The 27,143-nt window shown below is 43.1% G+C and overlaps 2 protein-coding genes across 6 annotated transcripts in view; both read left to right on the plus strand.

Annotated features, from left to right (window-relative positions):
* The first annotated feature begins 68 nt into the window (after positions 1 to 68).
* On the plus strand, positions 69 to 23,074 carry IQCB1 (IQ motif containing B1). 4 transcript variants are annotated; one of them, XR_015258861.1, is made up of 15 exons: positions 69 to 207; positions 1,033 to 1,195; positions 2,816 to 2,945; positions 4,786 to 4,879; positions 5,945 to 6,044; positions 6,397 to 6,569; positions 9,340 to 9,452; positions 10,565 to 10,674; positions 15,516 to 15,658; positions 16,085 to 16,233; positions 16,702 to 16,830; positions 17,201 to 17,357; positions 18,460 to 18,689; positions 21,854 to 21,995; positions 22,910 to 23,074. XR_015258861.1 is itself a non-coding variant. In XM_010115580.2 (14 exons), the coding sequence occupies exons 1-13, from the start codon at positions 90 to 92 to the stop codon at positions 18,687 to 18,689; spliced, it is 1,809 nt and encodes a 602-aa protein (XP_010113882.2). In that variant the 5' UTR covers positions 69 to 89; the 3' UTR covers positions 21,854 to 22,342. The 4 variants fall into 4 exon arrangements, 3 of the variants coding, with proteins under 3 accessions (XP_010113882.2, XP_086606509.1, XP_086606510.1); XM_010115580.2 differs by lacking the exon at positions 22,910 to 23,074 and having other exon boundaries at positions 21,854 to 22,342; XM_086750383.1 differs by lacking the exon at positions 22,910 to 23,074 and having other exon boundaries at positions 21,860 to 22,342.
* Positions 23,075 to 23,830: 756 nt separating this feature from the next.
* LOC104475272 (uncharacterized) overlaps positions 23,831 to 27,143 on the plus strand; it is a 46,877-nt gene continuing 43,564 nt past the window's right edge. The window contains exon 1 of one of the 2 annotated variants that reach the window (XM_086750389.1): positions 23,831 to 23,962. The gene's annotated coding sequence lies outside the window, so the exon portion shown is untranslated. The remainder of the gene's footprint in view (positions 23,963 to 27,143) is intronic. The other variant, XM_086750388.1, reaches the window with a different exon arrangement.

A 27,143-nucleotide genomic window follows, 5' to 3' on the forward strand; every position in this document is an offset into this window, starting at 1 on the left:
CTGGAGGTTTGGTGGAAGTAGTGGCTTAAGGACCCCGCACCGAAAGAATTAAAAAGGAAAAGAGGCTGAATCGATGGTCTCAGTTTCCTATGGCCAACGCGCCCAGCGCTGGGCTGGCAGCTGCGGATCCACGGGTACGGGCCTTAGCTGCTCAGGTCATTGAGAGCAGAGACCAGGACATCCCCCTGCTACTTCTGAAGCTAAAGGGTAATTCATACCGTTTCTAAAATAAAAGGATGAGGTAGTGAAGTACGGACAGACCTTCCTCCTTAAATACAGAAAGTTTTTCTGAATGTTTCTGGCAGGGATGGAAACTCGGTAAGGTTGATAATACAGCTTTTCCTGAAAGTGGTATTGAGTGGCGTTTGGCGTGGCAACAATAAGGAGGAGAAGCTGGGAAGCAAATGGAGAGGAAGTATTTTCTCCCTCTTGGCTGTCACCGTGTTTTTAAGACCCCTGCTGATGTCGGCAAGGGTCTTACACTTGGTCAAATCGTTTCTCCCGGTGCTTTAGGGTAGAGAGCCAGAGTGGTCGTCAGTATTCAATTTTTAAGTCTTAACATAGAAACGCAATTGCGAGCTCCTGTGTGACTCCCCCTGTCTTTCCTTTTGCCACATAGCCACTGCTCATAGAAACGGTAGGAACAAGTTAGGTCCTGTTCTAAATTGGGATGTAATTATAAGGAAGCTATATGTTTCACAGTGGTTGTGGTTTTCTCTGGCCTAGGAAATTCATAGGAATGGGCTATATCCCAGGTAATATGTGTTTTACTACTAAATTTGTAACGAGAAAATGGAAACTTTAAGTTTAGCTATCCTTCCCAGTCCTCATGTAATCTAACAAATGGATTCTAGCTGTAGGAGTGAAAAATGCTGACAAAATATGCTGTTGTTAGCACTTTTAGAATTACCTTAATCCTGGCTCTGTGTGCACATATTCCCCTTATGTTTTGGAAAAAGAAAAATAAAGAGTCCGTATTGTCCATCAGAATCTCATGCTCCTCTCTGTCTCTCTCCTGCTGTCTTCTCACAGGAATTTTAAATAATGCTTCCTCAGGGTGTGAAGAATCAAAAAAAATTAAGCAAGATATATACAATTATGAGCTTACTCAGTACTGTTTGCTGATCCTTAAACAAGACCACTCTCGACTGTGTGGAGGCTGGGCTACTGCTGCCCAGCTAGCAGAGATACTAAGGTAAAAAAAATTTCTAAGAAGTTTTCTTCTTGTTTTCTTTCTGGCCTTTCATCTTGCTCTTTTTCTTTTCAAACTGTAATTCATTGGCTCCCGTTCAGAACAAGGCTTGTTGTTCAGGAAAGGCCAAGGTTAAAGTGCAGGGAGCAGTCAAGAGCAGAGGGGTCAGGCTTAGCCTAATTGGTCCTGTTTAATTCATTTGCGTTGTGTTTCATTGAGCTGGGTAAACTGTTTGGTGGGAACAGTTTTTGTGTTGGCTTTACCTTTTTTTTTGTGAACAGTATTCGTCAGCGTCACAGTTCTTACCCAGTAATTGCTAATTTTGTACTGCAGTTATTACAAAAAGTTTGTTTACTTAGATTTCATCTTGCAAAAATCGTTTGCCTCATTGACTCACAAGCTTGGCTTGACTCTAAACATCTATTTACTGTGCCTATTTTAAATATCTAGTTTAAGCATAATAGAGGACACAGCTCATACAGAGTAGATAGCTTGATGTTATAAGAAGGACATAATTAAGTGTAATTCATAGCTAGTAAATAAGACAACTTTAAACTCAAATCCCCAGTGATCCAATCTCAGTTTTCAGTGTAAGGAAAATAATACGTTTTAAATTTTCCTGAAGTTGTACTTGATTTTGGCTTAACTAGGGAGCAGAATTCTAAGGCATGAAGTAATTAGGCAAGCATCTCTTATTTATGCCATATCTGCAGTATGAATTTTTAATGCCAGGAATTTCACTTAGAGATGTGAGATTTATCACCAGAGTTACTTAAATCATGCTCTATAAGCTATTTCAGATTGCAGAGAACACCGAGATTTATTTTAGCTATAAAAATGTCCTTTTGTAACTAGATGAATCTCAGCTTCATGCCTAGAATTTACTTTTCAAGGGCTTTGGTAAGCAAAGCATTATGTGTGTGCATTCACAAAAAGCTAACAAAGCCCAGATAAGATGTCAGAAAGCAAAATTCATAAAAAGTTAGGAACACTCTTTTATTATACTGATATCTGTGTGGAGTACAGAACTGAAAAACTTCACAGTTGTAAAACGTGCAGTTTCTTGTAAAAAAGTCTTCCAGAAATTACTGACATGCTTGCAGTGAGTAAAATAAAAAAACCTCTGAAGAACCGATTTCTAGCCCTGTATTCCTCAGTTAGAGGAAAGTTGTAGACGGACTCACTGAAAATTTTGTGCTAAGTAATATTTTTTAATACATATTTTCATTGCCTGACCTGCACTCCCTTCATCAGGTTTCCTTTATCAGGTTTTTCTCTACCTTTCTATTTTGCCTTTCTTTTCCTCTGAGCCCTTCCCTAGCATGTGGGACGAGCCTGAATAGATCCTGTGAAGCTAAAGGAGAAAGTGCCTCGGATAGGTTTTAATCCGAGACATGCTATGATAAGTAGTAACACGCTTGCTGTCCCCAGCCTGCCAGTGATTCCCTTTCCCTTTGAGGCAGCTACCTTGGAGCCAGTCACAGCAGTTAACTGTTGTTCAGCGTTGAATTGTCCCATGCCAGTGAAGCATTTCTCTGATGACAACGTTCATTCAAAGCTGTTCAAACAGGCCCTCAACTATTCAAGTTGATTTTTTTTCTTTTTATTTTTCTCCCATTTCAGTCACTGTTGTGTAGGACTAGAGGTGAAAGAAGATCCTGAGGAATTTTACAAGAAATTCCTTCCTTCAGCTATAGACAACCTCCTGTTTTTAGGAAGACGCTTGCAAGCGCGATTTATCCGAGCAGTCAAGGTATTTAAATTTCAGCATTAAAAGAGCAGAGAACCCCTGTAAACTTTCCAAGGTTATGTATTGTAGGAGTAGGATATTATTCTAGGGAATAATATTGTATTATGAAAATGTATTTTCCAGAAATTACAGTAGTTTTTCTTACGCCTTGGAGCTTTGAAACTGAAATCTGTCATTGTGGAGCATTCGGTCCATTGCATGTGCAAAGCTAGTTTGTGACCATAGTTTGTGTAGAGAGTTTGGCTAGTGCTTTCTGCAAGTTTTAAATGCAGGGAGAAGGAATGCAATTATAGGTAGGATAGAAGAATTAGAGCAGTATGATAGAAAAAAATGCCTCACAAAAGACACAAGTAATTTAAATAACCAACCTAATGGATTCTGATTAATATCCTCTTTTCTTTTAATATCCTCATTTCCCCTTAGTATCTAATTTCTCGTCTCGCTGGTGTGGAGTATTGTGCTGGACACCACAAAGTCAATCAATTATCGGAAAGTATGAGTAGGGGGACATATCTTCTGTTAGTTCAATACTTCAGCAGCGCGTTTAGTGCTTAAGAAGGAAGCTTCCCGAGTGACATCCCCGGAGACTCAAGTCTTATCCACAATATGTAATTTCCCCTGCACTTTCTTATTATGTCTCAGCCTACATGCTACTTGAGTCATGCTTGTGGGCAAAGATTTCTTTTGAATGCAAATGCAGTCTACATTATAATTAGTACTTTGGCTTTTAGACCTTGTGGTCTCAGAGGTGACTGGGCACCCAGACTTGATGCTTGCTCAGTGGAACTTTGGACATCCCACTCTACTAGGGGAGATTTGTAGTTTATTCTGCCCTTGTTTGCTTTTTTGCACAAGTCTTTGAAGTCAAGGGAGGTACTGAAATAGCTTTCAGAAACTGACATATTACCTAAACACAGAGCAGATAATATTACAGCTTAACTTATTACTGTGATTTTGTATCTCTCATTGTCAGGAAGAACCAAATACACAGTTAAACCATGACTGGCAGCTGGGACTTACAGCATGGGTGTAGGAATAGGCTTTCCAGAGTTTCACTTGTGGAGGCTCAATTAATGTGGGAGACCATGTGCTTTATAACAACATTTGCCAGCAGTGTAGTACTATCAAAAGCTCCTTTGCTGTCTCACACGAAGATTTTAGATTTCCAGTGGCTTGTGGCTCACACCTGGAATACAGACTACACTATGCATCTGTATGTGCATTCACATCTCAAAACCTGGATTCTTCCTGGTCATTTTTTTCCAGTCTAGTGTTATCACAGGCAAGCACGTAACATAGTCTGTTTGGCAAACTGATCAAACTTCAGCTTAACAGTGGTTTGGTGTTTGCTCCCCGACCTCCAACTAGGAGGTGCTTCTGAAGCCTCACCATGCCAGTGTTTAGGAACCTTTTCCATTTTAACTGTGTCCTTTGCCACTTTGTCCTCTTTTTTTTTTTCCCCCTTATGCTTTAATCATAAATAACCCACTTTCTACTTTGTGGATTAAATCCATGGTGCATTTGTACTGAGCTATTATTTGTCTTCTTAGCCCTCCTATGCTATCAAATATTTTTTAAAGAGTAAACAAGACTTCTGTCTCTCTGTTAGGGGTTTTTCAGGAATGGATGCTTTTTTTTTAGTATGTTTGGATTTTCTTGATGGATCTCTGGCCTTGAAGGACTTGCAACTTATTTTTTTGACTGGTTGGTTTCACCAGCCTTATCTGGGAATTTGATGGGGCTTTGGTCTCCAAATCCCTGAAGCATGGAAACCTTCCCACTACATCAAGTTGAAGTCCTCAGTGAAGATGCTCATGCTTTTACCTACTTCTCTTTTGTTTAGGATGAAGAAAAACAAGATTTTTTACGCTGGTTCCGAACAGTAACTGATGCCATCTGCTGGCTGTTCGGTGGGCATATTCGGATAGCAACATGTGGTAAGAGAAGAGTAAACCCATAAAACAGCTGAAAATGTATCTATGGCAACTACAGATATCAAGAATCACTGTTAAGCTAATCTCCACCTAGTTTTCTAAATTAGAGTAGATGTTAAATCAATCTCTGAAAATAATCCACTCAACAGAAACAGTAATATCTAAAATGGAAAAGATCCACTAAAGGGAAATACTAAGAGTTCCCCTTCTGGTCTTGCAGAGACAAACATTAAAAGTGTTTTCCTGGAATTTCCCTTTGTAATTCTGTACCTTTTAAAAATCAGGTTTTTATTCTGATAAAGTACAGTTGATCTCTTTACCTGTCTTTGATTAACGTATCCAGAAATTTGACCAGAGTACATTGCCTGCCCTGAAAAGTGGATAGACTTGAAAATATATTTCTGGAGTTGTTGTCATGCCAGGAAGTTTTGCAAATGTCTAACAAACTTCTCTCTACACTTCGACCAAAATAAACTTTCAATCAAACCAATGTTAATCATACTGAAATAAAAAAGCAGGATTTGGTTTTGTTTCTAATATAGAACAAAAACCTAAGGATCATAAGATGTGTAACTAAAACCACACACAGACTGAAAAATTTCTAGATATGTAGACAGTGATATACTGGAATAAAAAAAAAGATGGTGCTTTTACTGACATCTGTGGACTTGCATTAAATAAACCTACTGTAACAAACTGTCAAGGTTGAAGTCCTTATCTTTTCCAGATATTGTTGCCCTAGTGATAAGTCCACTGTTGTAATAAGAAACTGGTACTAGTGTAACATAAAAGGTTTGAAAGCTTTTATTCCATTGCAACACCAGTGCCTGAGGGATATCCAAAGGCAGAAAAACGGGGCTGAACATGTTTTATGGATGTTGAAGTAGTTTATTTATGCCAATAAGTTTCAGTGTAAAAATTATAAAAGAGGGAGTTTGTTCCAGAACCAGTATCTGGTTTTACTTGCTATGGCTTATGTTCCACAATGAAGTTTATTTGTTTTATGGTACTTTTAAGTCTGGTTCTGATTTTGTGATTTCATGTTTGCTTGGTTTTGTTTTTTTGCAGTACTGCAAAATGATCACTTCCTGCAGTTGTTAATAACAGATGATGTTGAAACAGCAATTATAATGATGTCTGTTTTACACAATATTTTGAGAGTCAATAGGTTAGTTGTTTTTCTATCCTTGATTTTTCTGAATTTTGAATTTAAAACTCAGTTCGTTACTGCATGGTAAAATAGAACTTCTTTGTATATAATAATTGTTATGGAGTTTTTTTCCTAGGTTTTGTTGTAGAAATAGAAAAAGTAGCTATTTTCTTTAACTTGTTCAGTTGAGGGAATGGGCATCGGCTGATTGAAACAATGCTGCTGCCTGGATCAGATTGCTGGTTCAGCTAGCTGGGGATGGTGGCTTGCTGAATGCCTAAAAATAAGTCACTGTTAAAAATCTCATAGTTTGTAATTAACACTTCAATTCTGCCCTCCCTGCCTTTTTTTTTTCCCCTTCTTTTTCAAGTTCTGTCTTGCTTCAGGTTGATGAAGAGACCCTTCACTGTGTTTTGGATGAACTTGTTTATAAGCTTTCATCTACTACCAATCCTGTCATAGGAAATGCTGCTACAAAACTGCTGTTGTTGGTGGCAAAATTTTACAAGCAGCTTGTGAAGTTACTCACAGTTCGCTACAAAGGTTTGTATATATACATGAGACCAATCACTCAGCCTCCTCTTACGTTTGCACTAACAATACAAAGATGGAGGTTTCCCATCTCAGTTCAGTAACTGTCCAATACGGATGGAAACTGCAGTGCTGTGTTGTTTCTTTTTTTCCCTTTTGTTCATTTTCATTGTAGATTAAGGTGCCGCACCTCTTTCTGTTTCCTAGATTTATTTTTTGGTGTGTATTGAGGACTCTGCATGTGGTAACTTGTCTCTTAAAACTGCTGTTTGTTGCTTCAGACCTGATGTGCTTTACTTCTTTCTGCATCTTTTTTCCTGTGCAGGTTGGATGTTGATAGTAGCAGGGTGCCAGTACTGCCACGGTAAGAGCCGTGTGCCAAGGCTCACTAATCCAGAAGCATGAAAGTTTTACTTAAAGCCAACTTCCGACTCTGGCTTACAGGTCTGCTTATGTGACAGGTGCTGTTCCATTACTGAGGAACTGACTGTCTTTTGATGTCCAAGTGATTGGAATGAGCTCTTTCCCAGAATTCATTCAATGAGTTTATCATTTTTGTCTTGATGCCTTCAGTTGAGGAGGTCAAGTATGCATATAATTTGCCCTATGTTATTCATTATTTAATGAGGTGTCCCATTTAATGTTTCTGTTTCTAGCCTAGCGGAGAGCTCCAGGAAACCCCTTTGTCCTCTGCCATGCCCATGGAGGCTAAGAAAGAGGCTTTGATGTTTGCTGGATCTTTTATATTCTGGGTGTTATTGATGGTTAGAACTACTTGTGAGTAGCCTCAGTCGTTTGGGGACAAGGACAGTAAGAAGTGGGTATGCTACACAAAAAGGTCCAGTTCCCTTTTTTCACACTTGTGCTGACTACTTACTAGGCAGTACCAGCCAGATAAATTTCTAGACCAGATGGGCAGCTTTGCCATCCTTTTGCCTACAGAACTGAGAGAGGAGAGCTTCCTTTTGGTATGAAATTAAGTGTAATATGCCTGAGGCTGGTATCACATTGCGGATTCTTGTGAAGCTTCTGTGATGGTCTGATCATCCTAGCTGTTGAATGCTGCCTTGTCTGAAGAGGTGCAAGTCTCCATCAAAGGATTGTGCTTTATTTTGCTCTAGAGTCACAATATGCCAGAGTCATCTAGAAACTTTTTGTTTCTCTTCTGTATGTGTTTCTTGTTCCTACTAAGAAAAAAAAAATCACTTTTTTCCTCTTTTTTTTTTTTTTTTTTTTTTTTTAAGTTAGAGTCCTTACGTTAGTTTTCCCTCAGGATTTGGAATCCTTTAGATAGTTTGAGGAATAGCAGCAACAAAGCAAGCATTACAGCATTTCCACCATCTGGCCATCTCATTCAAGTAAGTTGGCTTCATGATTGATGGCTGAGAGCCGTTGCCACGATGAGGTACTTTAGTGTAGGCTTTCTGTCAGTAAAGGCAGCCTGCCAGAGGCAAGGACACCACCTGAACCTCACATCTCCAAGACTAGCATAGTCTTTACGTCAGGTTTCCAGGAGAGCCTGCTCTTTTTATCTGCATGGGTTGGCACGTTTGAGAGGTATGCTTGAGGTACTCCCTGTCAGTAGCTGAAACGTGCATATGGCTATGTAGTCTGTACAGAAACTTGCAAATAGTTGCGTCAGACGCGCAGGTCTTCTGTGAGGGAACTGCCTTGTGTAGCCAGGCTAAGTGCTTTTGCAGAGTTCAGGCAGCCTTGGGGCACCCACTGACTCCATTTGGAGTCTCACCTGTCTCTCTTCTCAAGTATTTAACTGTCATCATCTTTCCAAAATGGTGCACGTGTGATAGAACAGAGGTGCCGTTTCTCTTTGCATGAAGGACTTTGTGCTCCGTATCCAGGTCCTGTATGTATAAGAGTGTTGGAGTTGCCCAGTGTATGGATATGCTTATGGACAATGATTTGAAAATGGAAGAGTTAGTAGAATCTGCAGTTCTTCAGGAGGCTATCCAAACACGTCTGCTTCCTGCCCTCCTTCCTTTTCCCTCCAACTCCCTGAACAACTCTCAAGCTCTGGGATTTCATAGAATCATAGAATGGTTTAGGTTGGAAGGGACCAATCTAGGGGTCATCTAGGCCAGCCCCCCTGCAAGGAGCAGGGACATCTCCAACCAGATCAAGTTGCTCAGAGCCCCGTCCAGCCTGGCCTTGAATGTTTCCAGGGATGGGGCATCTGTCTAAAAGCTAAAAGCATGTGTTACTGTCTACCTCTGTCCTATCCGCAGCACAGTGTGTGTGTGTTGTGAGGGGAGCACAAGTGTGCTTTTTAGCTACTGTGAACCTGAAAAGCTGTTTCGTCTCAGGGATTGGATGCACAGGTACTGACAGTTAGATAATGCTATACAGATAAGACATCAAAGAATTCTAGTTATAAAAAAATACATTTAATTTATGAAAAATATGAAAGCAGTGCCAATAGCACTTGCATGGGGATCCTTTTAGTACCTTACAATGACTTACTGATAAGACACTGAAAGTACATTGATAATTTAACTGCCAGTTCTGTAGACACAAGAGACAGTGACTTGGACATACAAAATTAAAATCACTGCGTAATAATTCTCTGTGATGGCTGAAGCACCAGGTACTCATTGACAGTATTCTGCATTGACACTCAAAGATGGCTGACGGTGTTCAGCTCCAATCTAGTGTTCTTTTGCACACAGAATCAGATTTGATTTTTTGACTTGTAAGTTGTTAGTTTGAAATTCTGAAAAGAAAAACTAACCCTGGTGCTATCACATGCTGCTTCTCTCTCTCTTAGGATTAAAAGGGCTTTTAAATAAACAATGGACTGGCAAAGGATTTGACAGGGATCTCAATCAACTGTTGGACCTGCTGTACTTGGAACAGTCTGATGGAAAAGGAGAAATGCAGGTGCTGAAGTTTAATGAAACTTTTATATGTGAAATCTGAGTTACATGTGACTTATATATGTTTAGAATGGATTTGTTCTATCGCTTTGGTGACACTTTTCAAAGCCTGTGTTATTTTTTTCAAATTTTTTAAATTTCCCATTTATTTATTTCTTTCCCTCTGTAATTTTTTAAGATATCAAGAAATTGTCCAGTGATTAAGGTGACTGTGACTCAAGAAATTTACTTTCTGTTGCAGATTCGCCATAGATTTCTATACAAGTGTAGGGGGGCAAAAAAAATTTAGTTTTGCTAACTGTAAACCAAAAATAATGATATCTGCTTTTCTTACATCAGTGTTACAAATTCAGATCTCTGAATTCTAGGCAGCATTCACATAGAATTAAGTCATATGGAGAAAATGTTCAGTAAGAACACTTTCTGGGCTATGTTCCCAATAAAAGAGTTGATGTGTGCTTTATGAACTGCTTACCAAAATTTTACATGCAGCTTTGTCAGAGGGAATACTTTAAAGGAAATCAGAGTTATGTTTGTAGAGACCTGCTTTCATCTTCAACAGAGCAGTGTTTTGTGTTGTGGGTTGTTTTTTTTGTTTTTTTGGTTTTTTTTGTTTTTTTTTTAAGATCCATTTAAGAATAGAATTGATTTTTTTTTTTCATGCTTGTTGCATTTCAGTGACTTCTGATCATACTGCAAATGTAACATTTTTCCTGCTGCTAATTCTCCAGACTTATCTTTCTGGAGCAAATGGGGGATTTGATTGAATCACCATGTGAAATATCAAGTGCTTCGGGTGTTTTAAATGCAAATTTCTAACATTGATTACTGCAGCTAATATATATTTTATATTTGTGCTGTAGATTCATTTGTTTACCACAGAGAGCATCAATCTAGATGATCAGATTAGCTGCCTTTGGAGCAAGTATGGATGTCATGAAAATAACCATTTTATAGGACCTTAAATTCCCCAAGCTGTTACAAATACTGAATTTTGATCCATTTGAAAACTGATGGATTTTGGCCAAATGTTGAGATTGTTCCCAGCATGCAAGCAGTAATAAAGTGGGTTTATATGCAGAGAAAATATCCTACCAACTGCTTTATTAATTTCAGAGGCAGCATCAAGCAGCTTGTGTAATCCAGGCTATGTGGAGGGGATTTCAGACAAGGAAAAGGCTGAAAAAACTACCCCAAGCAGTGACCACTTTACAGAGGAGCTTCAGGTAAACAGTATGGCTTTGTAAAAAGCACTAAAGAGAAGACTCTAGTAAGAAGGTTTGATTTGGTTTGTTTTTTCTCAGGTCACAGAGTCACAGGAAAAATTTAGGTCATCTAATCCAACCTCCTGCTTGAAGTAGGGCCAGCCTCAAAACAGGATCCGGCTGCTCAGGGCTGTATCTGGTTCTAGAAGTCTCCAAGGATGGAGATCTCACTGTCTCACTTGGTCCCTGTCCTGGTGCTCCATGACTTGCCTTGTGAAGAATTATTCCATTACAGACAGTGGGAATTTCCTTGTTGCAGCTCTTTACCACTGCTTCTTGTTCTCTTTCTGTGCACCTCTAAATCTGTCTGTCTTCCCTTCCTTTTAGGTAGTGGAAGACAGAAATTAGATTTCCCTTCCTTGAGCCTAAAAAACCCTGTCTCTTTGCCTGTATCATACATTCCATAACCTTAATTGTCCCAGTCTGGACAGTCTCTATTCCTCCAGTTTGTCAACATTTGTCTTCTACTGGAGGGCCCAGTAGAGTGTGGCCAGTATTCCAGGTGTGCCCTCAAGAGTGCCAAGTAAAGTTACATAATAATCTTCCTTGACCTGCTGCCTCTACTTTCGCTAGTGCAGCCGACTACACAACTAGCCTTTGTTACTGCAAGGGCACACTACTGGCTTGCGTTCAGCTTGTCACCCACCGTGAACCCCTGGTCCTTTTCATTGGAGCTGCTGTCCAGATAGTCAGTGCCCAGCTATCCTGGTTCCTGAGGTTATTTTCTTCCAAGTGTGGAACTTTGCATTTGAACTTCATATGGTTTCTGTTGACCCATTTTCTGTGCTTGTGAAGGTTCCTCTGAGTGTCATCCCTGTCCTGCATGGGAGGCTGTGGTGACAGCCCTTATAAAGTCAAGGAAAATTACATCCACTGCTCTCTCCTCATCCACAGAGCCAGTCGTCTTATCACAGAAGGCAGTCAGGCTGATCAAATATGATTTGCCTGTGATAAATCTATGCTGGCTCTCCCCGTTCATTTCCTACCCTTCCTGGAAGTAGCTTCCTGGAGGATTTGTTCCCATGTTCCAGGGTGTAAGTTTGGGCTGACCAAGAGTTCCTTCATCTTGAACATCCCTTTTTCCAGTCAGCTGTTATTTCTGAAACATAAAGGTAATGCCAATATGAGCTGTTTCACTACAGATTCTTTTAGCAGGAACATCCAAACAGTGTGCTTTTCTAGCAGTACCAACCTGCCACTTCTGATGCCAAAAGCTCCAACTGTCCCTTTCCCAGCTGCCAAACTTCTCCATGAAAAAACTTACTTCTATGATGCTTTTATATGTTTTCTGTGTAAAAACTTATGGCATATGGAAAACTAAAAGCATGGCACACTGTAGCATGGGATTGCACTAAATAGCACTAGAAGATGATGTACTGATAGTAGAACAGTTAACTGGTTCACAGTTAACTTGACAGAAAATGCCACCTTAAATTGAATGTTGAGCTGTCGTGGAGTTTCTAATCTGCCGTGCCAGAGTGCCGCAGAAACCAAGGCCTATAGTGCTTGCTCAGTATAGTGCTTGCAAGACCTTGTTCTTCATTAATATTTGAATTCTTTGACTCTCAGAAGTGGAGTCACTTCACTGACCTAGAAATAGTATCCTCTGACTTGGAGCACCACAGAAAGATGAAGCTACATAAATAATGCTTGTGTTAATTGAAGTACGGTTTCCGCAGCAATGTTAGTGCATGTTAGGCTAACTCTTTTGAGAAATTTAGTGTGAATTTAACATAGGTTAAGGGATGTAACTCAATTTCAGACTCCACAGCAGGTTTTTTCAACCTTTTTTTTTGCACATGTTGAGCACTACCATGTCAAAACTAGATCTTAGAAATCAATTAGAAATCATGTTGCATTATGGTCAAGATATTAAAAAGCAGACAGTTACGATTTGTTGTCTAGGCTAGCATTAAGAAGATGTTGGACTATCTAGAATGTAATCTTGAAATTCTGGAAGATTTGCAGCAGCAAGCAGCGTGTCCTTTCAAGGCCACTAGCCACTCCAACTTTTGTGCTGAAACATCAAGAATGACATCTTTGTCCCTCCTTTGTACTCCGCCATACACTTTGAGCCAATATTCCTGCCCTCATCAGGCACCTTGCAAGCCTGCAAGCCAAATCATAGCCCGGAAAACTTGGATGGTGGGCTAAGACAAAACATGGTAAAGCAGAAAGGAAAGGGTGGCAAAGCTATCAGCAATCGGCAAGATACTTGGCTTTCTTGTGTCATATTTTCAGTATTGTAAGTAGTTCTTCAGTCATTTAAATTGACTTTTGAATGTGTTTGTTTAATATTGAGAGGAATGGAAATGTATTAATGTTCTTACAGTTGTATGTTCAATGGCTGCATCAATCCCAGCGTACTGAGTACAGTACAGTAACTGTACACCTCCAGTGTTGTTCTTTTTCTGTCAAAACTGCAGTTAGTGTTACTCTGAAAAGTAGTGTTTGAAATACTGTAAGCAGGACTTTAGAAGGACTTTCAAGAGGACTTTTGGATTTTAACAGTCAGGGTTTGGCTGTATTCACAGACTTACTTTAGAACAAGTGTGGTTAAATGCTGCTGAGATTGAAACTCCAAACTTGGCTCACTTGCAGCTGCAGTGGAAGATCTTAAACTCTGCAAGTTATAAACTTCTGAAACTCTGTGGTTTCAGAAATGTCTCCTCAGTGAATATTAAAGCCTGTAATTTTTCAATGAAGTTAGTTCACTGTTAAATATCTAATTGTAAAATTGTTAAAATTACAATAATTTGTATTAATCAAGTGTCAAAAATCAAACTATTTAATATATATAAAGAGATTATCAGTAGGGGCCTGATCTGTGCCATGAACTGCTGAAGGAAGCTTGGCTCTTACTCTGTGTGTGGTTTGCTTTTGTTCAGAGGCATTTCCCTGTCACAGTGTGGTCTTGTGCAAACACATATGTCTTATCATTAGGAGGAACAGAGAATGAAGAAGGTGTTATTTGCAGACTACACAGGAAAGAATCAGTATCAAAGAAACATTTAAATACCTGACAGACACTATTGGTAGTTTCACAGATGCATGTCTGAGAAGTTCATTAAACATTCTTGTAGTTTTCCACCTACTGGAGCTGATAAAAATTTATAGGGAAAATTATTAATAGTTTTATCCAAAAAATGTCATCAAAAGTCCTGTTTGGTCCTGTGACATCATTCTGCTTAGAAGTATAATATGTGCCTGCCTGGATAAAAATGCAAAGATTTACAGCTCTAATTTGCAGAAATGTGTGGGCTGAAAACCTCAAGTTTCCTTGAGACCGTTCTGATGTAATCACTTATATCATGATCCGTCTCTGTAGGTAGATGTGTGGGCATGCCTCGAGTCTGCATTACTGTCATAAAAGGATTATGGTCTCCCAGATCGTGGTGGAGGCTGTTTATCAGTTAGGGCCAGGTCTTTAAATCCAGAGTGTCTCTCTTACAAAATAGCTTCCGTCCCATATTTCCCCACCCAGTTGTGGAGACTGAGGAGAAGGTATGGTTGGTGGAAAAATCACAACTCTATTTATACTAGCAAATAACTCGGTAGTACTGTGAGGCTAAAGGTATGTGACATGCAGCAATACCAAAATTGTTGGACATCAGTTCTAGCCTATGGCCTTTTTTCCCCCTTTCTGGCACCCCTTATGCCTGTGCTCCATCCGTTTGTTCTCTTTCCTAATGCTTGAGGTGCTCCTTTCGTTGTCCCTGGAAAAAGTGCTAGAGGAGAGCAGAACTCATAGCTGTGGGCCCAGTGGGAGTACTCAGGTCCTGAGCGAGCAAGTGATTTTGCTGCAACAGGAGAAGGACTCACATCATTACCTCATTGTGGGGTGAACTCGTAAAGTCTTCATCATTAAGCTACTAATGAGGTCAGGTCCATGGGGACGAGAAGGGCTAGTGAAGAGGAGGAGCCCTAGCTCACAGCTCCTCATGCTTCACTGAGACCTTCTCCAAGTGGTCTCAGTAATGATTAGTATCAATACATCTGTATATTTAGTATTAATATATTAGTCTATTAATATGTTAGTGTGTATATAATTGATATACCGGCTATTATTAGCTTAAACACTTCAGGGCCCGTTACAGAGTTTTCAGTTATCTCATCTGTGAAACATCTGCTGGGGCTTTTCCAGTGCCAAGCACAGTGGGGCAACATCCTAACATCAAGTTACAACAACTAGTACAGATTGGAAAGAATTTGCAAGAAAATTCTTTTCTAGTGTTCTGTAACAAAGTTGATGGAGAAAATGTGTCAGGCTGTATTTCCTGGAGAAAAAAAAAATCCTTCCAGATTTAAGAAGTGAGCCTTAACAGCCAACATTCTGATCTACTCTTGCAGTCAGTACAAAAATAATAAATGTATTATGGAAAGCAGGTGCCATGTGTGCTGACGGGTGCACTGGAAAAGGTGCATACTGGAGCAGATGGCTAATGTTGCTTTACCTCTTCCACAGATGATGGAATCAAAGTTGTTGTTCTAGTTCGCGATAGCTGTGAACATCCCACATGGAGCATCGTTCCCTTCAAAGTCCTTAGAACTTTATCCTAACTGAAAATACATCCTTTGATTTGATACCAGATTGAGTATTGAGATTGTGGACTGTGTGGTAATTTGTTAGCTTGCAGGTGACTTCTTGTTGCTTCCTGTGGTCCTGCAGCCAGCAGCTGGGATGGCAGATAATTTTGTGGATTTCCTCCCTCGATGCTGGACCATTTAATGCAAAGAGAAAGAGAGATGCTTTTAAGAAATGTACAACTTAAGCCAATTGTTAATGTATTTGTCTGTTGCAGAGCTAAACGGGAACAGGGGCTGCAGCATTTAAAAAGACAGAAGGAAGATGAGTCTCTAAAACTGCAAATGCGACTTCAGAGACAGAGGGCCATGAGACTCTTCCATGAACGACAGCTGGCCTTACTGGAAATCATCCATGCCAGTATGATTTATATTAAACTGTCTCAGAAGATTAAACTGTCTGGATCTCCTTAAGAACAGTTTTCCCAAATATATTTCCTATTCTTGCATGTCTGTTTGCACTGTAGTCAGTTTACTGTTTCTTCTCCTGACCCAATTATCTGACAGAAAACTAATTCTGCAAGGGCTCAGTAACTACTGATCAAGATCTGCTCCCTTCAAAATGGCACAGGAGAAAGGGAGACCCAGGTTTCTTGTGTTGTGAAGCTCCTTTGCACCTGGAAGTCTCTGAGACGTGGCCTGCAGCTAGTAGGCCTTGGATGAAGAGAGGCTTTTAACTGATAGCACCCAAGCTTTTTTGGCACTGTCTAGTTTGAGGAATAAAAATGTGAATTGTTAAGAGATCCCAACTCACCTTCTTACAACTGGATTTTTGATACATTTGTAGGTCAGGTAAATAAGTACATGGAGGAAATGGAGGGGAAATCAGCAATAACTATCCAGAGATTCTGGCGAGGATATAGAGCAAGAAGAAATTTTCATCAACAGAGACAGTCTCTTAAGGAGTATAAAGCAGCTGTCATCATTCAGAGAGCAGTAAGTATGTATACTTAGTTTTAACATTGGATAAAACTTAGTGGATTATTGTGATGCCTTAAAAAGCTCTTTTTATTCTCTTACTGTCAATGTAGCCATAATTTATTAAAAAAAATTATTCAGAGGATGATAGTTTAGAGCCACAAGTTGCTTAGACAGGTTAAACCTTGCATAAGTTACAAAGTCTGATACAGTCTTGTAACTAAAATATAAGAGCTGCCACTTTGAAAGCTAAGGTTGGAATTTCACCACACTACAGGTGAGTCAGTAATGTATTATGAGTGTTCTTACTTATTATTTAGCATTCATGCTGACTGTTGTATGTTGTCTTTTCAACATCATAGCTAAATTTATACTTTAACAGATGCAGTACTGAAATGTTTTTTCTCTCACTGATTGATTACAAACAGAGCAAGAAGACAAACTTCCTGTCTGTGATTGTTATATTCTCATATGTTCTTTACAAAGGCTTGTAAATTCTTGGAAAAACGAAGAAAGAAGAGGCTTCTCTCTCCTTGGAAAGATCCCAAGGGACTGACTGATGAGCAGAGACTAGCTTTGCAGCAGAAGGTGGATGACTACATCAAGTTGCATCCGGTCTGTTTCTTAGTCATTTCATAATTCGCATTAATGATGCAACATAAAATACTGTAGGGATGAAATACATTCAGCTTCATAAATTCCAATCAACATAATCCATGTGAGGTATGAATATATTAACCCTGCTTGTTTGAGAGCAAGGTACTAGGATATTGGGACTTTTAACCATTAATCTAATAAAAAGTGTCAAAGCAAACTGAAAATGGAAAATTTATATGGATAGTTTTGGAGAGAGCTGCAGAGGAAGCAAAATTATTAGGTTAACAATTAAGAACAGTATTTCCATTCCTTGTTTAGACATTATTCTGCCCCCAAAAGATCTAAAATAGTCAGCTGCTAATGGTACCAAACTGTTATTTTCCTCCAGGCTCCTGAAATGTCAGAAGAAATGAGTAAAGAATTACATATGCAGGCCCAGGAAAAGCTGGCACAGTTCCTGTTGAGGAGCAGACTGGATCAGAGAGCAGTGCAGCGGAGAGAGGCATTACTGGCTCAGGTCAACACCGATGTGAAGCTGCTAATGAGTACGTGACTGCTCTGGTCATAGTTTTGATTACCGTTTGAATTAAACTAATTTAGAAAATTAGAGGCAACAGTGGTAAAGCCTCATTTCAAAACTGAAGTATCTTCCTTCATTTGCCATATGCCTTATCTTGAGATTCATTCAGGCTTTGTTAGAGATTGTCCCCATGTTGCTATAGGTTAAATATATACACCTTCTTTTCAAGGAGCAGCTTATTCCTCTGCTAGAGTCTCTCTCTGATCTGTTCACAAGAAAAGCAATGGCCCTGTAAAAAGCATTACAGTTTCTGAGAAGGGGATCTCACGCAACCTCTTCCTCTACATTTGTTTTGCTTTGTTCAGTTTTCTTGTGTTGTAAGCAAGCTGCTGGTTGAAGCACTCTCACCACTTCCAGATAAGAAGGGAAATCATTGAGCTATGAATTCTGAGTCATGTTTTCATTTTCTCTGGCCTGGCTTTATTTGAAATTGAATTTGCTATTGTGCTATCTTAATTCCAAACAGCCTGGAGTGAAAGAGCAAGAATAGCAAACTGCAGCCACCAGAGAGCACCCAAGCAGACAAAATTCAGCAAGTTACTGAATTCCATTACTTAGTCTGTCACATGCTGTGTCACTGCAGCTCATCGCTCCCTGATCAGGCAAATCAGCAACACACTCTTCCACTGTGCTGGGTCCTCCAGGCAGGGAATACACAGCGCTGCTGTGCCGGAGCGGTGGAAACACTACACTGATGTCACCCTGCGCGAGAAGCGCTGATCCAGCAGTAGCGACCAGGAGCTCATTTCCTCTTAGGTCATAGTTTCACAAGAAGTTGTTTAGGTGGATGCCACCACTACACCTGAATGAAGTAGTCCTGCTTTCCCCCCTTCTTCTCCCTCCCCCATTATGGGTTTGTTTGGTTTTTTTTTCAGATTAGCCTTAATTTGGATTGCTTCTCCAGTCTGGTTTATCATGCAGCCATAAAATTGTAATGACAGCATGGGGAAAAGAGTGACCTAGGACAGTGGGAAGTGGGAGGGTAGTGCTCCTTTTTTTGTTTGTTTGTTTGTTTGTTTGAAGTGCTGGTAAAACCATAAAAATAATTCTTCTCCTTATTCTTACAGATGCTCCAGCATTAGCAGAGAGCACGGAAAATGATCTTGATGTCTTTAGGAGTCGATCAATCCCTGTAGCTACCAAGGCAAGACAATCCCACAATGCTATGCTGAAATACGCTTGCGGGCCATGGTGGAAGAAGCTTGGAGAGGAATTTGTGGAGGATGATGTCATTCCTGATGATGCCCTAAGTGCAGAACTGGAAACTCTGTTTATTGGTGGAAAGAAGTCCTTTTAGGTAACAGGTAGAAGAAATTCTTGCTCAACCACGCTCAGATACTTTGCACTATGCATTCACTTGCATGTGTTTATATAGAAGGAAAACACTTAAATTATAAGACAGAGCACTGAAAAAGACCAAAGCCTTATCTTAGTGCATTTTACTTATCTTACTAAGAATATCTTCCTGTACATCAACAGTTAGATCCTATTGATTGTGCTGTTGCAAATAGGATTTAAATACTGTACTTGTAAACGAGGATATGTTGTAATTTGTATCACTTTAAAAGTAAGTTCCTAACCTTTGGCTTTTTGGTTTTTATTCACGCTTGGATGCGTAAAGAATCAGGCCACTGTAAAAGCTTGTGCTTTTATACCAAAACATTTTATCAGGTGATGTGCTTTGAGAGAAAGATGGGTTCAGAACAAACCAAGACACGGACAAGAAGTCCAGCAAGCACTAGGCAGGCTGGGTGCTTAGGGCAGGCAGGGTAGAAGAGCTAACTCCAGTCAGCACAGGCAAAGCTTGGCCTGAGGAACCTCCACCAGCCTCTTGATAGCAACAAGGGAAAAAGTAAGAGGAGGAAAAGCCCACCAATATTCTTGGATTATATGGGTTTTCCTTTAAAAGAACATGTTTCTTTCCACAGCCAATGCAGTGCATTGTAACATGGGCGCAGTCCAAAATGTTATATGGGATTGTAGCTTCAATGTGCCCATCTGGACCAGCAGCTTGAGCCACGCAGATGCTGTTTAATTCAGAAAGGTCTCCAGCACAGGGCCTCTGCAGTCACTGTGACCTGGTACACAGTAAAAACCTACAGTCAAGGGCCGAAGCATGCTGCTTACCGACGTGCCCAGAAAACAAGAACTCAAGACTGCAGTTAGTGCTGTAGTGCTTACGCTATTTTTTTTAGGTGAGAGGCCCAGAGAGTCTTAAGAATTAGATCTTACATCACTGCAGAGGAAGAAAAAGCACAGTGATTTCTGCCAGTTGTATGTGGGCAGCAATACTGGTTCAGCATGTTTGTTTTCCATTCTCTCTAGAAGGTTTTGAGTTTTAATTTTAGTGGAGATGAACGGAAAACAAATAAATAGAAATAGTGGGCAGAAGCCCAAGCCCATTCAGATGCAGCTGATACATTGAAATTAATAATTGAACAGCTGCCAAGAGGAAGAGCTGTGCTCTAGGTTAATTTTTTTTTAACAGAGCTGTGATTTGGAAGGCACTGAATTGGCTCTCAGCTCCATTCTTGGAGAGTTAACTGGTGGAACAATCCATTAAGTATTTGCCAGGGCGCTTGTATGTGTCTGCTGAGTTACATATTGTTCTGCACAGCCCTGCTATTAGTTTCAGGCTGTGCCCATAACAAGACAGGTGCCCTACAACCACAGTCACCAAGCATTCCATGGGATGGAAGCAACGCCCCAAAAGCTACCAAGCTCTGGTTCTGGAAAAGGCCCAGCGTCTCTGGAGGAACTGCAGCAAGCCAGCTGTTCCCTCAAATCCACGAGTCCTCTGCACTGCCCTTGCAGCCGCTGACCCAAACTATTTTGAGACAGCGGCCTCTGCTGTTATGTTTATTCCTAATCACCCTCGTTATAACAGCTCTAGCACAGGGGGATGTTCACAAAAGTGCTTTGCTTAATGTATTTCATGTAAAGAGATGAGCCCCCCTGGCCAGTGTTAAATACCAAGTGAATTATAGAGCCATTTTACCAAAAAGCCATTTATTGTAATGGTAATGGCCTCTGCCACTCACTGCTGTTGGAGTGCATAATGAGCTCCCCCTTTGGAATATGCAATTTGCTGGATAATGGGGTTTTTTAAGTGAACAGAGAGCCTGGTGGAAGGTGCAGTCTTGCTGGAGGAATTTGAGTTGCTGGGTCATTTCCAGCCCAGCAGCACAAATTCCCCCAGCCCACCACTGCCCTGATAAATAAAAATGCCTCTTCTTACTTCACGCTTGTCCCTGGGAGATTTCAGTCATCTCAGGGAAACCGAGGCAAGGGAGCCGTGAGGGAACGTGCCTATGGCCACAGGTAACTGTATAACCTGTCACTTGTTCCCGTCGCTATCTCAGGCAGAGCAAGCCAGAAAGGAGCCACTGCAACATGCCGGGGCGGAGCTGGGAGATGCTCTTGGATGCCAGTTGGTGTGGTGAGCCTGGAGGGTGGCGCCCAGCAAAAGAGATCCCTGAGCTCCCCTGCAGCCCCTTTTTGCTCACAGGTCAGAGGAATTTGGCATTGCTTGGCACATCCTTTTTTCAGGTCCTCCTGCACCATGTGCAGGACATGTTGTTGGCGCTTAATTTCACTGCAGCTCCTTCTGGGATAAAATATTCCTGCCTGAGTAATGGGAACAGACGTAGGCAGCTGAACAGGAGCCACCTCCAGCCTACTACCAGTCCTGTCTGGGTTATACAGTCACCCAAAAAAAAAGACTAGGAGAGGCCATGAGCTGAGATGGGTTCTGCTCTCACTTATCGGCATGTGTGGAAAGCTGAGAGCTGTTACTTGGGCATAAACGTGCCGCACAGGTGGTCCAGCCTGGTAGGAAAAAGGGCAGAATTTGGTCGTGCGAGGCAGGTCTGGGCTGTGCCACTTTGGACAGCAAGCAGGCCTGCCCTGGCAGCCTGAAGACAGACCCTGCTCACCCCAGAGGAAGCAGTGTCACCCTCCCTCACCGGTGGAGTGACAAAGCTGGGGGGGCACGCTGCGATGTGAGGAGGGGCAGAGGTGAAGCTGGAGCCGTGAAGGCAGCAGTGCTCAGGTCATTAAATATTGACGCAATCTAAGCTGGCCTGTGGGGGCGATTTAGCTGAATTGCAGGTTTCTGTTGCTGTGATAAATTGGACCAATTTGTCATGTGGTTTTGTTTCTTCCGTCCCTTAAGTAAAGCTGTACAGGAGCGTTACTGCTACAGCTTCAGCAGCAGCAAGCAATCTAGAAAACAATCCTCTGATGGATATGGGTAAAAAAACCAGAAGGGACAGCAACTGTTCTGCCGAAGGTGCCACCAGAGTCACGGAGCAGGGAGAAGGCAGCAAAAGCAACAACAACAAAAAAAAAAAATCACTCTGCCCTTTCAGAGCCAGAGACAAAGCAGTGTCCTCTGCTGGCTCCTGCAATTGAGGAAAATTCCTGTTTATGCAGACAGATACTTTTTTTTTTTTTTTTCAGCTTTAGCTGTAACTGGACTCTGCAAACAACAGGATGCTCATCTCCAGCAGAGACCCAGGCATGTGCTCGAGAGTACGCTAAGTCCAAGGGCATTCCCGGGCCTTTCAGTCTGGCTGCAAAAGGAGCTCTGAACCGAGGACAGGTGATAACCCTGATGCAATTTCATGTCTTGCCTCGGAGTCTTCCACTGCTGATTTCCACAGGAGCAGAATCTGGTACAGACATCTGCTCTCCACTGCAGAGTATCATGTACATAAAGTACAAGGAGAAACGAAAGCTTTCTCCAAGTAGCGGAATTGGGGCTATTTATAAATTAGCATGCATCAGAAAAGGAGGCAGCTCTTTGCAGGGGAGGTGTAAAGATCACCGCGATTGGTCTCCAAGTTCTCCTTATCGTCGTTCTTTATAGCACAGTAACACCAGGTCACCCTCCAGGCATCCTTGTGTACGGTGAAAAACTCTGTAATAACGACGTTGTTTACTAAATGAGTGATTAGTAAATGGGTAAATTAGTAAATTTACTAAATGGCCCCAGATTTACCAAGGGGTAAGCCCCCTGAAGGAGGGCTGGGTTCCCTCCGGGTTCAGGACCGAGGTCAGGACACCTGGCTCTGGCAGTTTTTCCCAACTGTGCTGGAAAGCCCCTCTGTGACCTTGAACACGTTCTGCCTCTGCTTCTGTCTTTTCCTCTCTCAGATGAGGTTTACTGAGGAGGTTTTGTATGTTGCATTTGTGATTTGTTTTAAGAGATTTCAGGGGAGGATGCTGTGTGAGCCCAGTGCCACTGAAATCCGTTTCCACTGGGAGTTTGACAGGCCCCAGAAAGAAAAAACATTTGTATGATCAGATGTTGAACACACAGAAAGAGCTCAGGGTTGCCATGCGATTTATTTCTCTCAGAATTCAGCTTTTCTCCGCAGAATTTAGTTGTTCTCTGTTTAATTACATCTTCAGACAGAAACAGTGTCTTTACCTATGTTTGATTGCTTAATAAAACCCATGAAAGCGAGCAATTCTGATCAGGGAAGCTTGATCTAACATGTCTCTCCAACCCAGAACCTGTTTGGAACAAGATGAGCATACGCACGTACAAGATGGATAATAAGGCCCAGCTCAGCCTAGCGTTACATGACAGAGCCAGTGAGCTGCGACACCGAATCCTAGAAACCAAAGCAACCATAAAGTTTGCCAAGTCCTTGCTGTCGGAAAGGGAAGGGGTGTGCAAGCTGGCACTGCTACCCCCAAAATGAATGGTGAATTACAATAAAATAGTTGCAAATGCAGGATACAACTCATCTCTATGCTGAGGAACAGGGAGAAACGGAGGCATTACCATGGCCTGGCTTTATCCTCCGAGCAGCTCCGCTGGTTCTAGCGACGCTGCCCGTCACATGTGAACACCTGTGAAGGCTGATACAGGAAAATTGTCACCAAAGTCACCAGGGCCAGGCCTGCTTTAGGACAAAAGAACGTGCAATCTGTGCCCAGATATATGGGACTTCTGAGGCGGTCAGTCTAAGGAAATCTGGATGTGGACAATGAGGGATGCCAAGCAGCGCAAGAGGAAGCCGAGAGCTAACCCAGGCCTAGCTCGGAAGCTGCCAGGCTGCCTCCTGGCCAACGAGGGTAGCTGGGCTGCGGAGAGGGGCGGGGGGCTGCCGAGCCCAGCCGCCTCCCCTCCTTCGTCCTGGCCGAGGCGGGCCAGACTGGGGGAGCCGCCGGCTTTGCCCGCCGGGCCCGGCGAGGGGCACAAAACCTCACCACAGCCCAGCGCCCGCGGGGCCGCCCCCTCCCCCCGGCACGCGCCTCACGCCCCGCGGGGACACCCAGCCCCGTCCCCTCAGCCGCCGCGCGCCTCCCCTCACCACCACCCCGCCCCTCCCACCTTCACGGGCGCGCGGCAGGCGGGGCTCGCGGCCGTTGCGCGGCGGCCGTTACCCCGCACGCGCCCGCCGTTGCCGTGGCGACGGGCTAAGCCGGGGCCTGGCTCCGGCTCGGCGGGCGCAGAGGGGCCGGACGGGCGGCGGCGGCGGGCGGGCCGGCGGCTCGGCGCTGCCGGGGCATGCACAACAAAGGCGGGAGGCGGCGCGTCCCGGGCGGGCTCCGCAGGTAGGTAGGTGCGGGCGGGCGGGCGGGCGCGGGCAGGTCCCTCTCGGGACCCGCTGCTGCAGGACGTCTCCCCTCTGCGGCGCTGCGGGAGCCGTTCTTCCCAGGGGAGAGGCACCCGGGGCGCGGGCTCCGGCCCCGGCCCGGCCCCGCACCTTGCGGGAGCGGAGCGGCAACAAAGGCAAATGGCTGCGCGGCGGGGAGGGCTGCGGGGCTGGTGGTGGCCTCCCTGCCTCCGCCCGGCTTCTGCCCGTCTCTCGGGGCCGCACAGGGAGCGGAACTGGGCGCAGCCTTTCACGTATTTATTTGTTCGCTGGGTCTCGTTCCCCGGGTCCTTCTGCCTGCCCCGGACGGCCGCTAGCTCCGTGCCCAGCCCGGGGAGCGGGAATGCAAGTGGGGCACACACACGTTTCCCAAACCCTCCCACACCTCCAGCTGACACCTGCTCGTTGCCGGGGGACCCGCACGCCCCCCCCACCCCACGCCACCCCACCCCACCCCCTGCATTTGCCGGTGCATTTGCCGGCTCCTCGCTCGCAGCGCTCAGCGGCGGCCGCTCTCGGCGCAGAGAACCGCGCTGCTCCGCGCAGATGGCTCGCGGGGCCGCCGGCTGCTGCCCTCCCTGTGCAGGGCTTCGGGGGAGCATCCTTCCCCCCCTGCCCCCCCACCGGCTTTTTCTCTCCGGGATCTCAAACAGCAGCCGCAGAAGCAACTTTGCAAATTGGCAGGTTTCAGCCTTTTAGGTGCCTCGGGGCTTTTGTCCTGTGCGAGGTGGAATATCGCGTGCTTGTAAGGTATTAGCCTGAGTTCGATTGTTGTAAGGGGTGGCTGAGCAGCACCTCGCTCTTTAAATCCGCGGGGTGCAAGGGAGTAATTTCTTAATTCGTTTCCATGTGGTTCATAACGTTTTCAACTCCAGGATGCATTTTCCCAAATTCATGATAGGTTTTGATATCTGAGCTATTAGCAAAGGCATCTGCTTGAATCCATAGCGACAGAAGTTTTACTGCATTATTGAAAACAGCAGAATTCCCCGGAGGGAAATCTACAGAACCTGCTCCTACCATTTTTATTTAAACTGCAGCCAAGCAGGGCTGGGTGCATCTCCGCTTTTGCCTTTCCTCATTTCCTAGGCATTGTGGCACTGAAAAGCATTATAAACAACTCTGCATTGTTTGTTGGTATTATAGTAAGGCCTGAGGGCTTGGTAATGGCTTCTTTCATTCATGTCTCTCAAAATGCTTCACAGACCGCAGTTAAGACTGGGAACCCTGCTGCAAGTCGGGAGGGTTTTATTGATCCCATTTTACAGATGGAGGAGCAGATCAGAGATTTAAGTCAAATCCAGAGCCATCATCTCACAGATACTAAATCTTCTGTTTAGGGTGCTTTTTCCTACCTCTCCTAATGAAATTCTCTCTTAATTTCACTGGCTGCTCCAGGAACTGACAGGCATTGACAGGCCATGTATGCTTTGGGATTGTGAGATATTGCTGTTGCATATTGCCAAAAACAACGTGCCTTTAGTGCCATAGTGTTGAGAAGGATGGTTTCTGATTAAAACACGTCTCTGTTGTTTGGTTTGTACTGGGGTAGAACACAAGGGCTACATCATGGATGCGGGTGCATTAGGTAAGGCAGTGTACAGCCAGACAGCAAAGCATGCACAGAGCTGATGAGCCAAATACAGAAAGCCTAGATATCCACTATGACTTTTTTGACAGCCTCCCTCACAAAAGACTCTTTCTGAAGGGCATATTTCCAAACGCAAAATAAGTAGTTCCTACTGTGGTTGTAACCCAGAAGACTCCTGGTCCTATCCTGTTCTTGAGTCTGTCCCCTTGCTTTTGTGGCCCAGACAGGAGATGGGCTGTGTTTGAGTTCTGGTTGCCATCCTTAGGCGTTGCTTACGTTGACCTCCTCTAAGGCCTCTAACCAGAGAACCCCAGCTGCAGTCTCGGATTTACATCCTGCTGCCCTCTCTGTAGAGCACTGCACAAGACAATGGTAGCAGCCCCAAAGCATTTACAAAGTTTTAAGCTTCTTAAGCTTCATCTGTGTAAGAAAAGCCTACTGCAGACTAGGTGACGATGTACAGCTCCCAGTAGTCACAGAGGGAAGGTAAAAGAGCAAGCTGAATGCTTTTATGGTTTTTCTGGGTTTAATATCCATTGGGTGCTTGCTGAGTCTGACCTAGTCTTACAAGGTGTTCTGGAAATCCTGATTTCTTAATATTTAAGTTTGTAGGAGATCAAGTTCCACTTTAAATACACTCCCCCAAAAAACAAATAATCCCCTCCCCAAACACCTCGGTGCTGCAGTTGCAAGAAACATCATTCATTGCTGGCAGGCAAGATATGATATCACAGTTTGTTTCCTTGCCCATGTTTCAGAGGACAGTTCTTGTAGCGAAGAGAGAGCAAGTGTAGCTCCAGGGCCTCCATGGCTGGGCATCAGCCAATTACTGTCATATCAGATTAACTCTATGGCACATTAGCACTCATTTATGTTAACACAAATGCAGCATGACTGTTCCATAGCATTGATGGAATTATTGTATTTACAGCCCTATAATATGACTAATTGAAAGGGAGGTTCTGATTACAAAACTGTGGACTTCCAAGGTGATTCCTTCTGCAGCTTCCATATAGGCCAGTTTTGAATGAAGAAGAAGAAATGAACTATTAGAAAACATAATCCAGGTTTATTTACCATTGATGCAGTTACCCTTTTGACAAACTCTGGGGAAAAAAAAATGCTATATCACAAAAGAAACAGGAAGAACTTAATTTTTTTTTTCCACCTTGCCATGATCCTGACTCAGTAGCCTGTGCTACTGTAGCTACTTCTTGGCCTCTGAGAAAAATCTCTTCTTGCTTGTGCTCTGCAGGAATCTCGTGCTTGAAACCAGCATTAAGATTTCCTCAGCTGCAACTGCAGCACGTGAGCAGATTCTGCTTGTCCAGAGCAGCTTGGCAGCAGCAGTCGTGGGTGTTTGTGAGATGAGGAGGCATCACATGCAGCACTCTAGCCAGGATTGTAAAGCTGTCCACAGCTTGGTGACTTTCCTGCTCACATGTCACCTGCCAGCATTCAAAGGATGCGCCCATTTGTCTCTGGGAATAAACTAGGCACCTCTGGCCAGAATCTCCACAAGTTTTGCAGTCTCCTTCGTAATTAGCTC

Source organism: Chlamydotis macqueenii, chromosome 6 (genome assembly GCF_036417535.1).
Source record: "Chlamydotis macqueenii isolate bChlMac1 chromosome 6, bChlMac1.mat, whole genome shotgun sequence".
NCBI classification, from domain to species: domain Eukaryota; kingdom Metazoa; phylum Chordata; class Aves; order Otidiformes; family Otididae; genus Chlamydotis; species Chlamydotis macqueenii.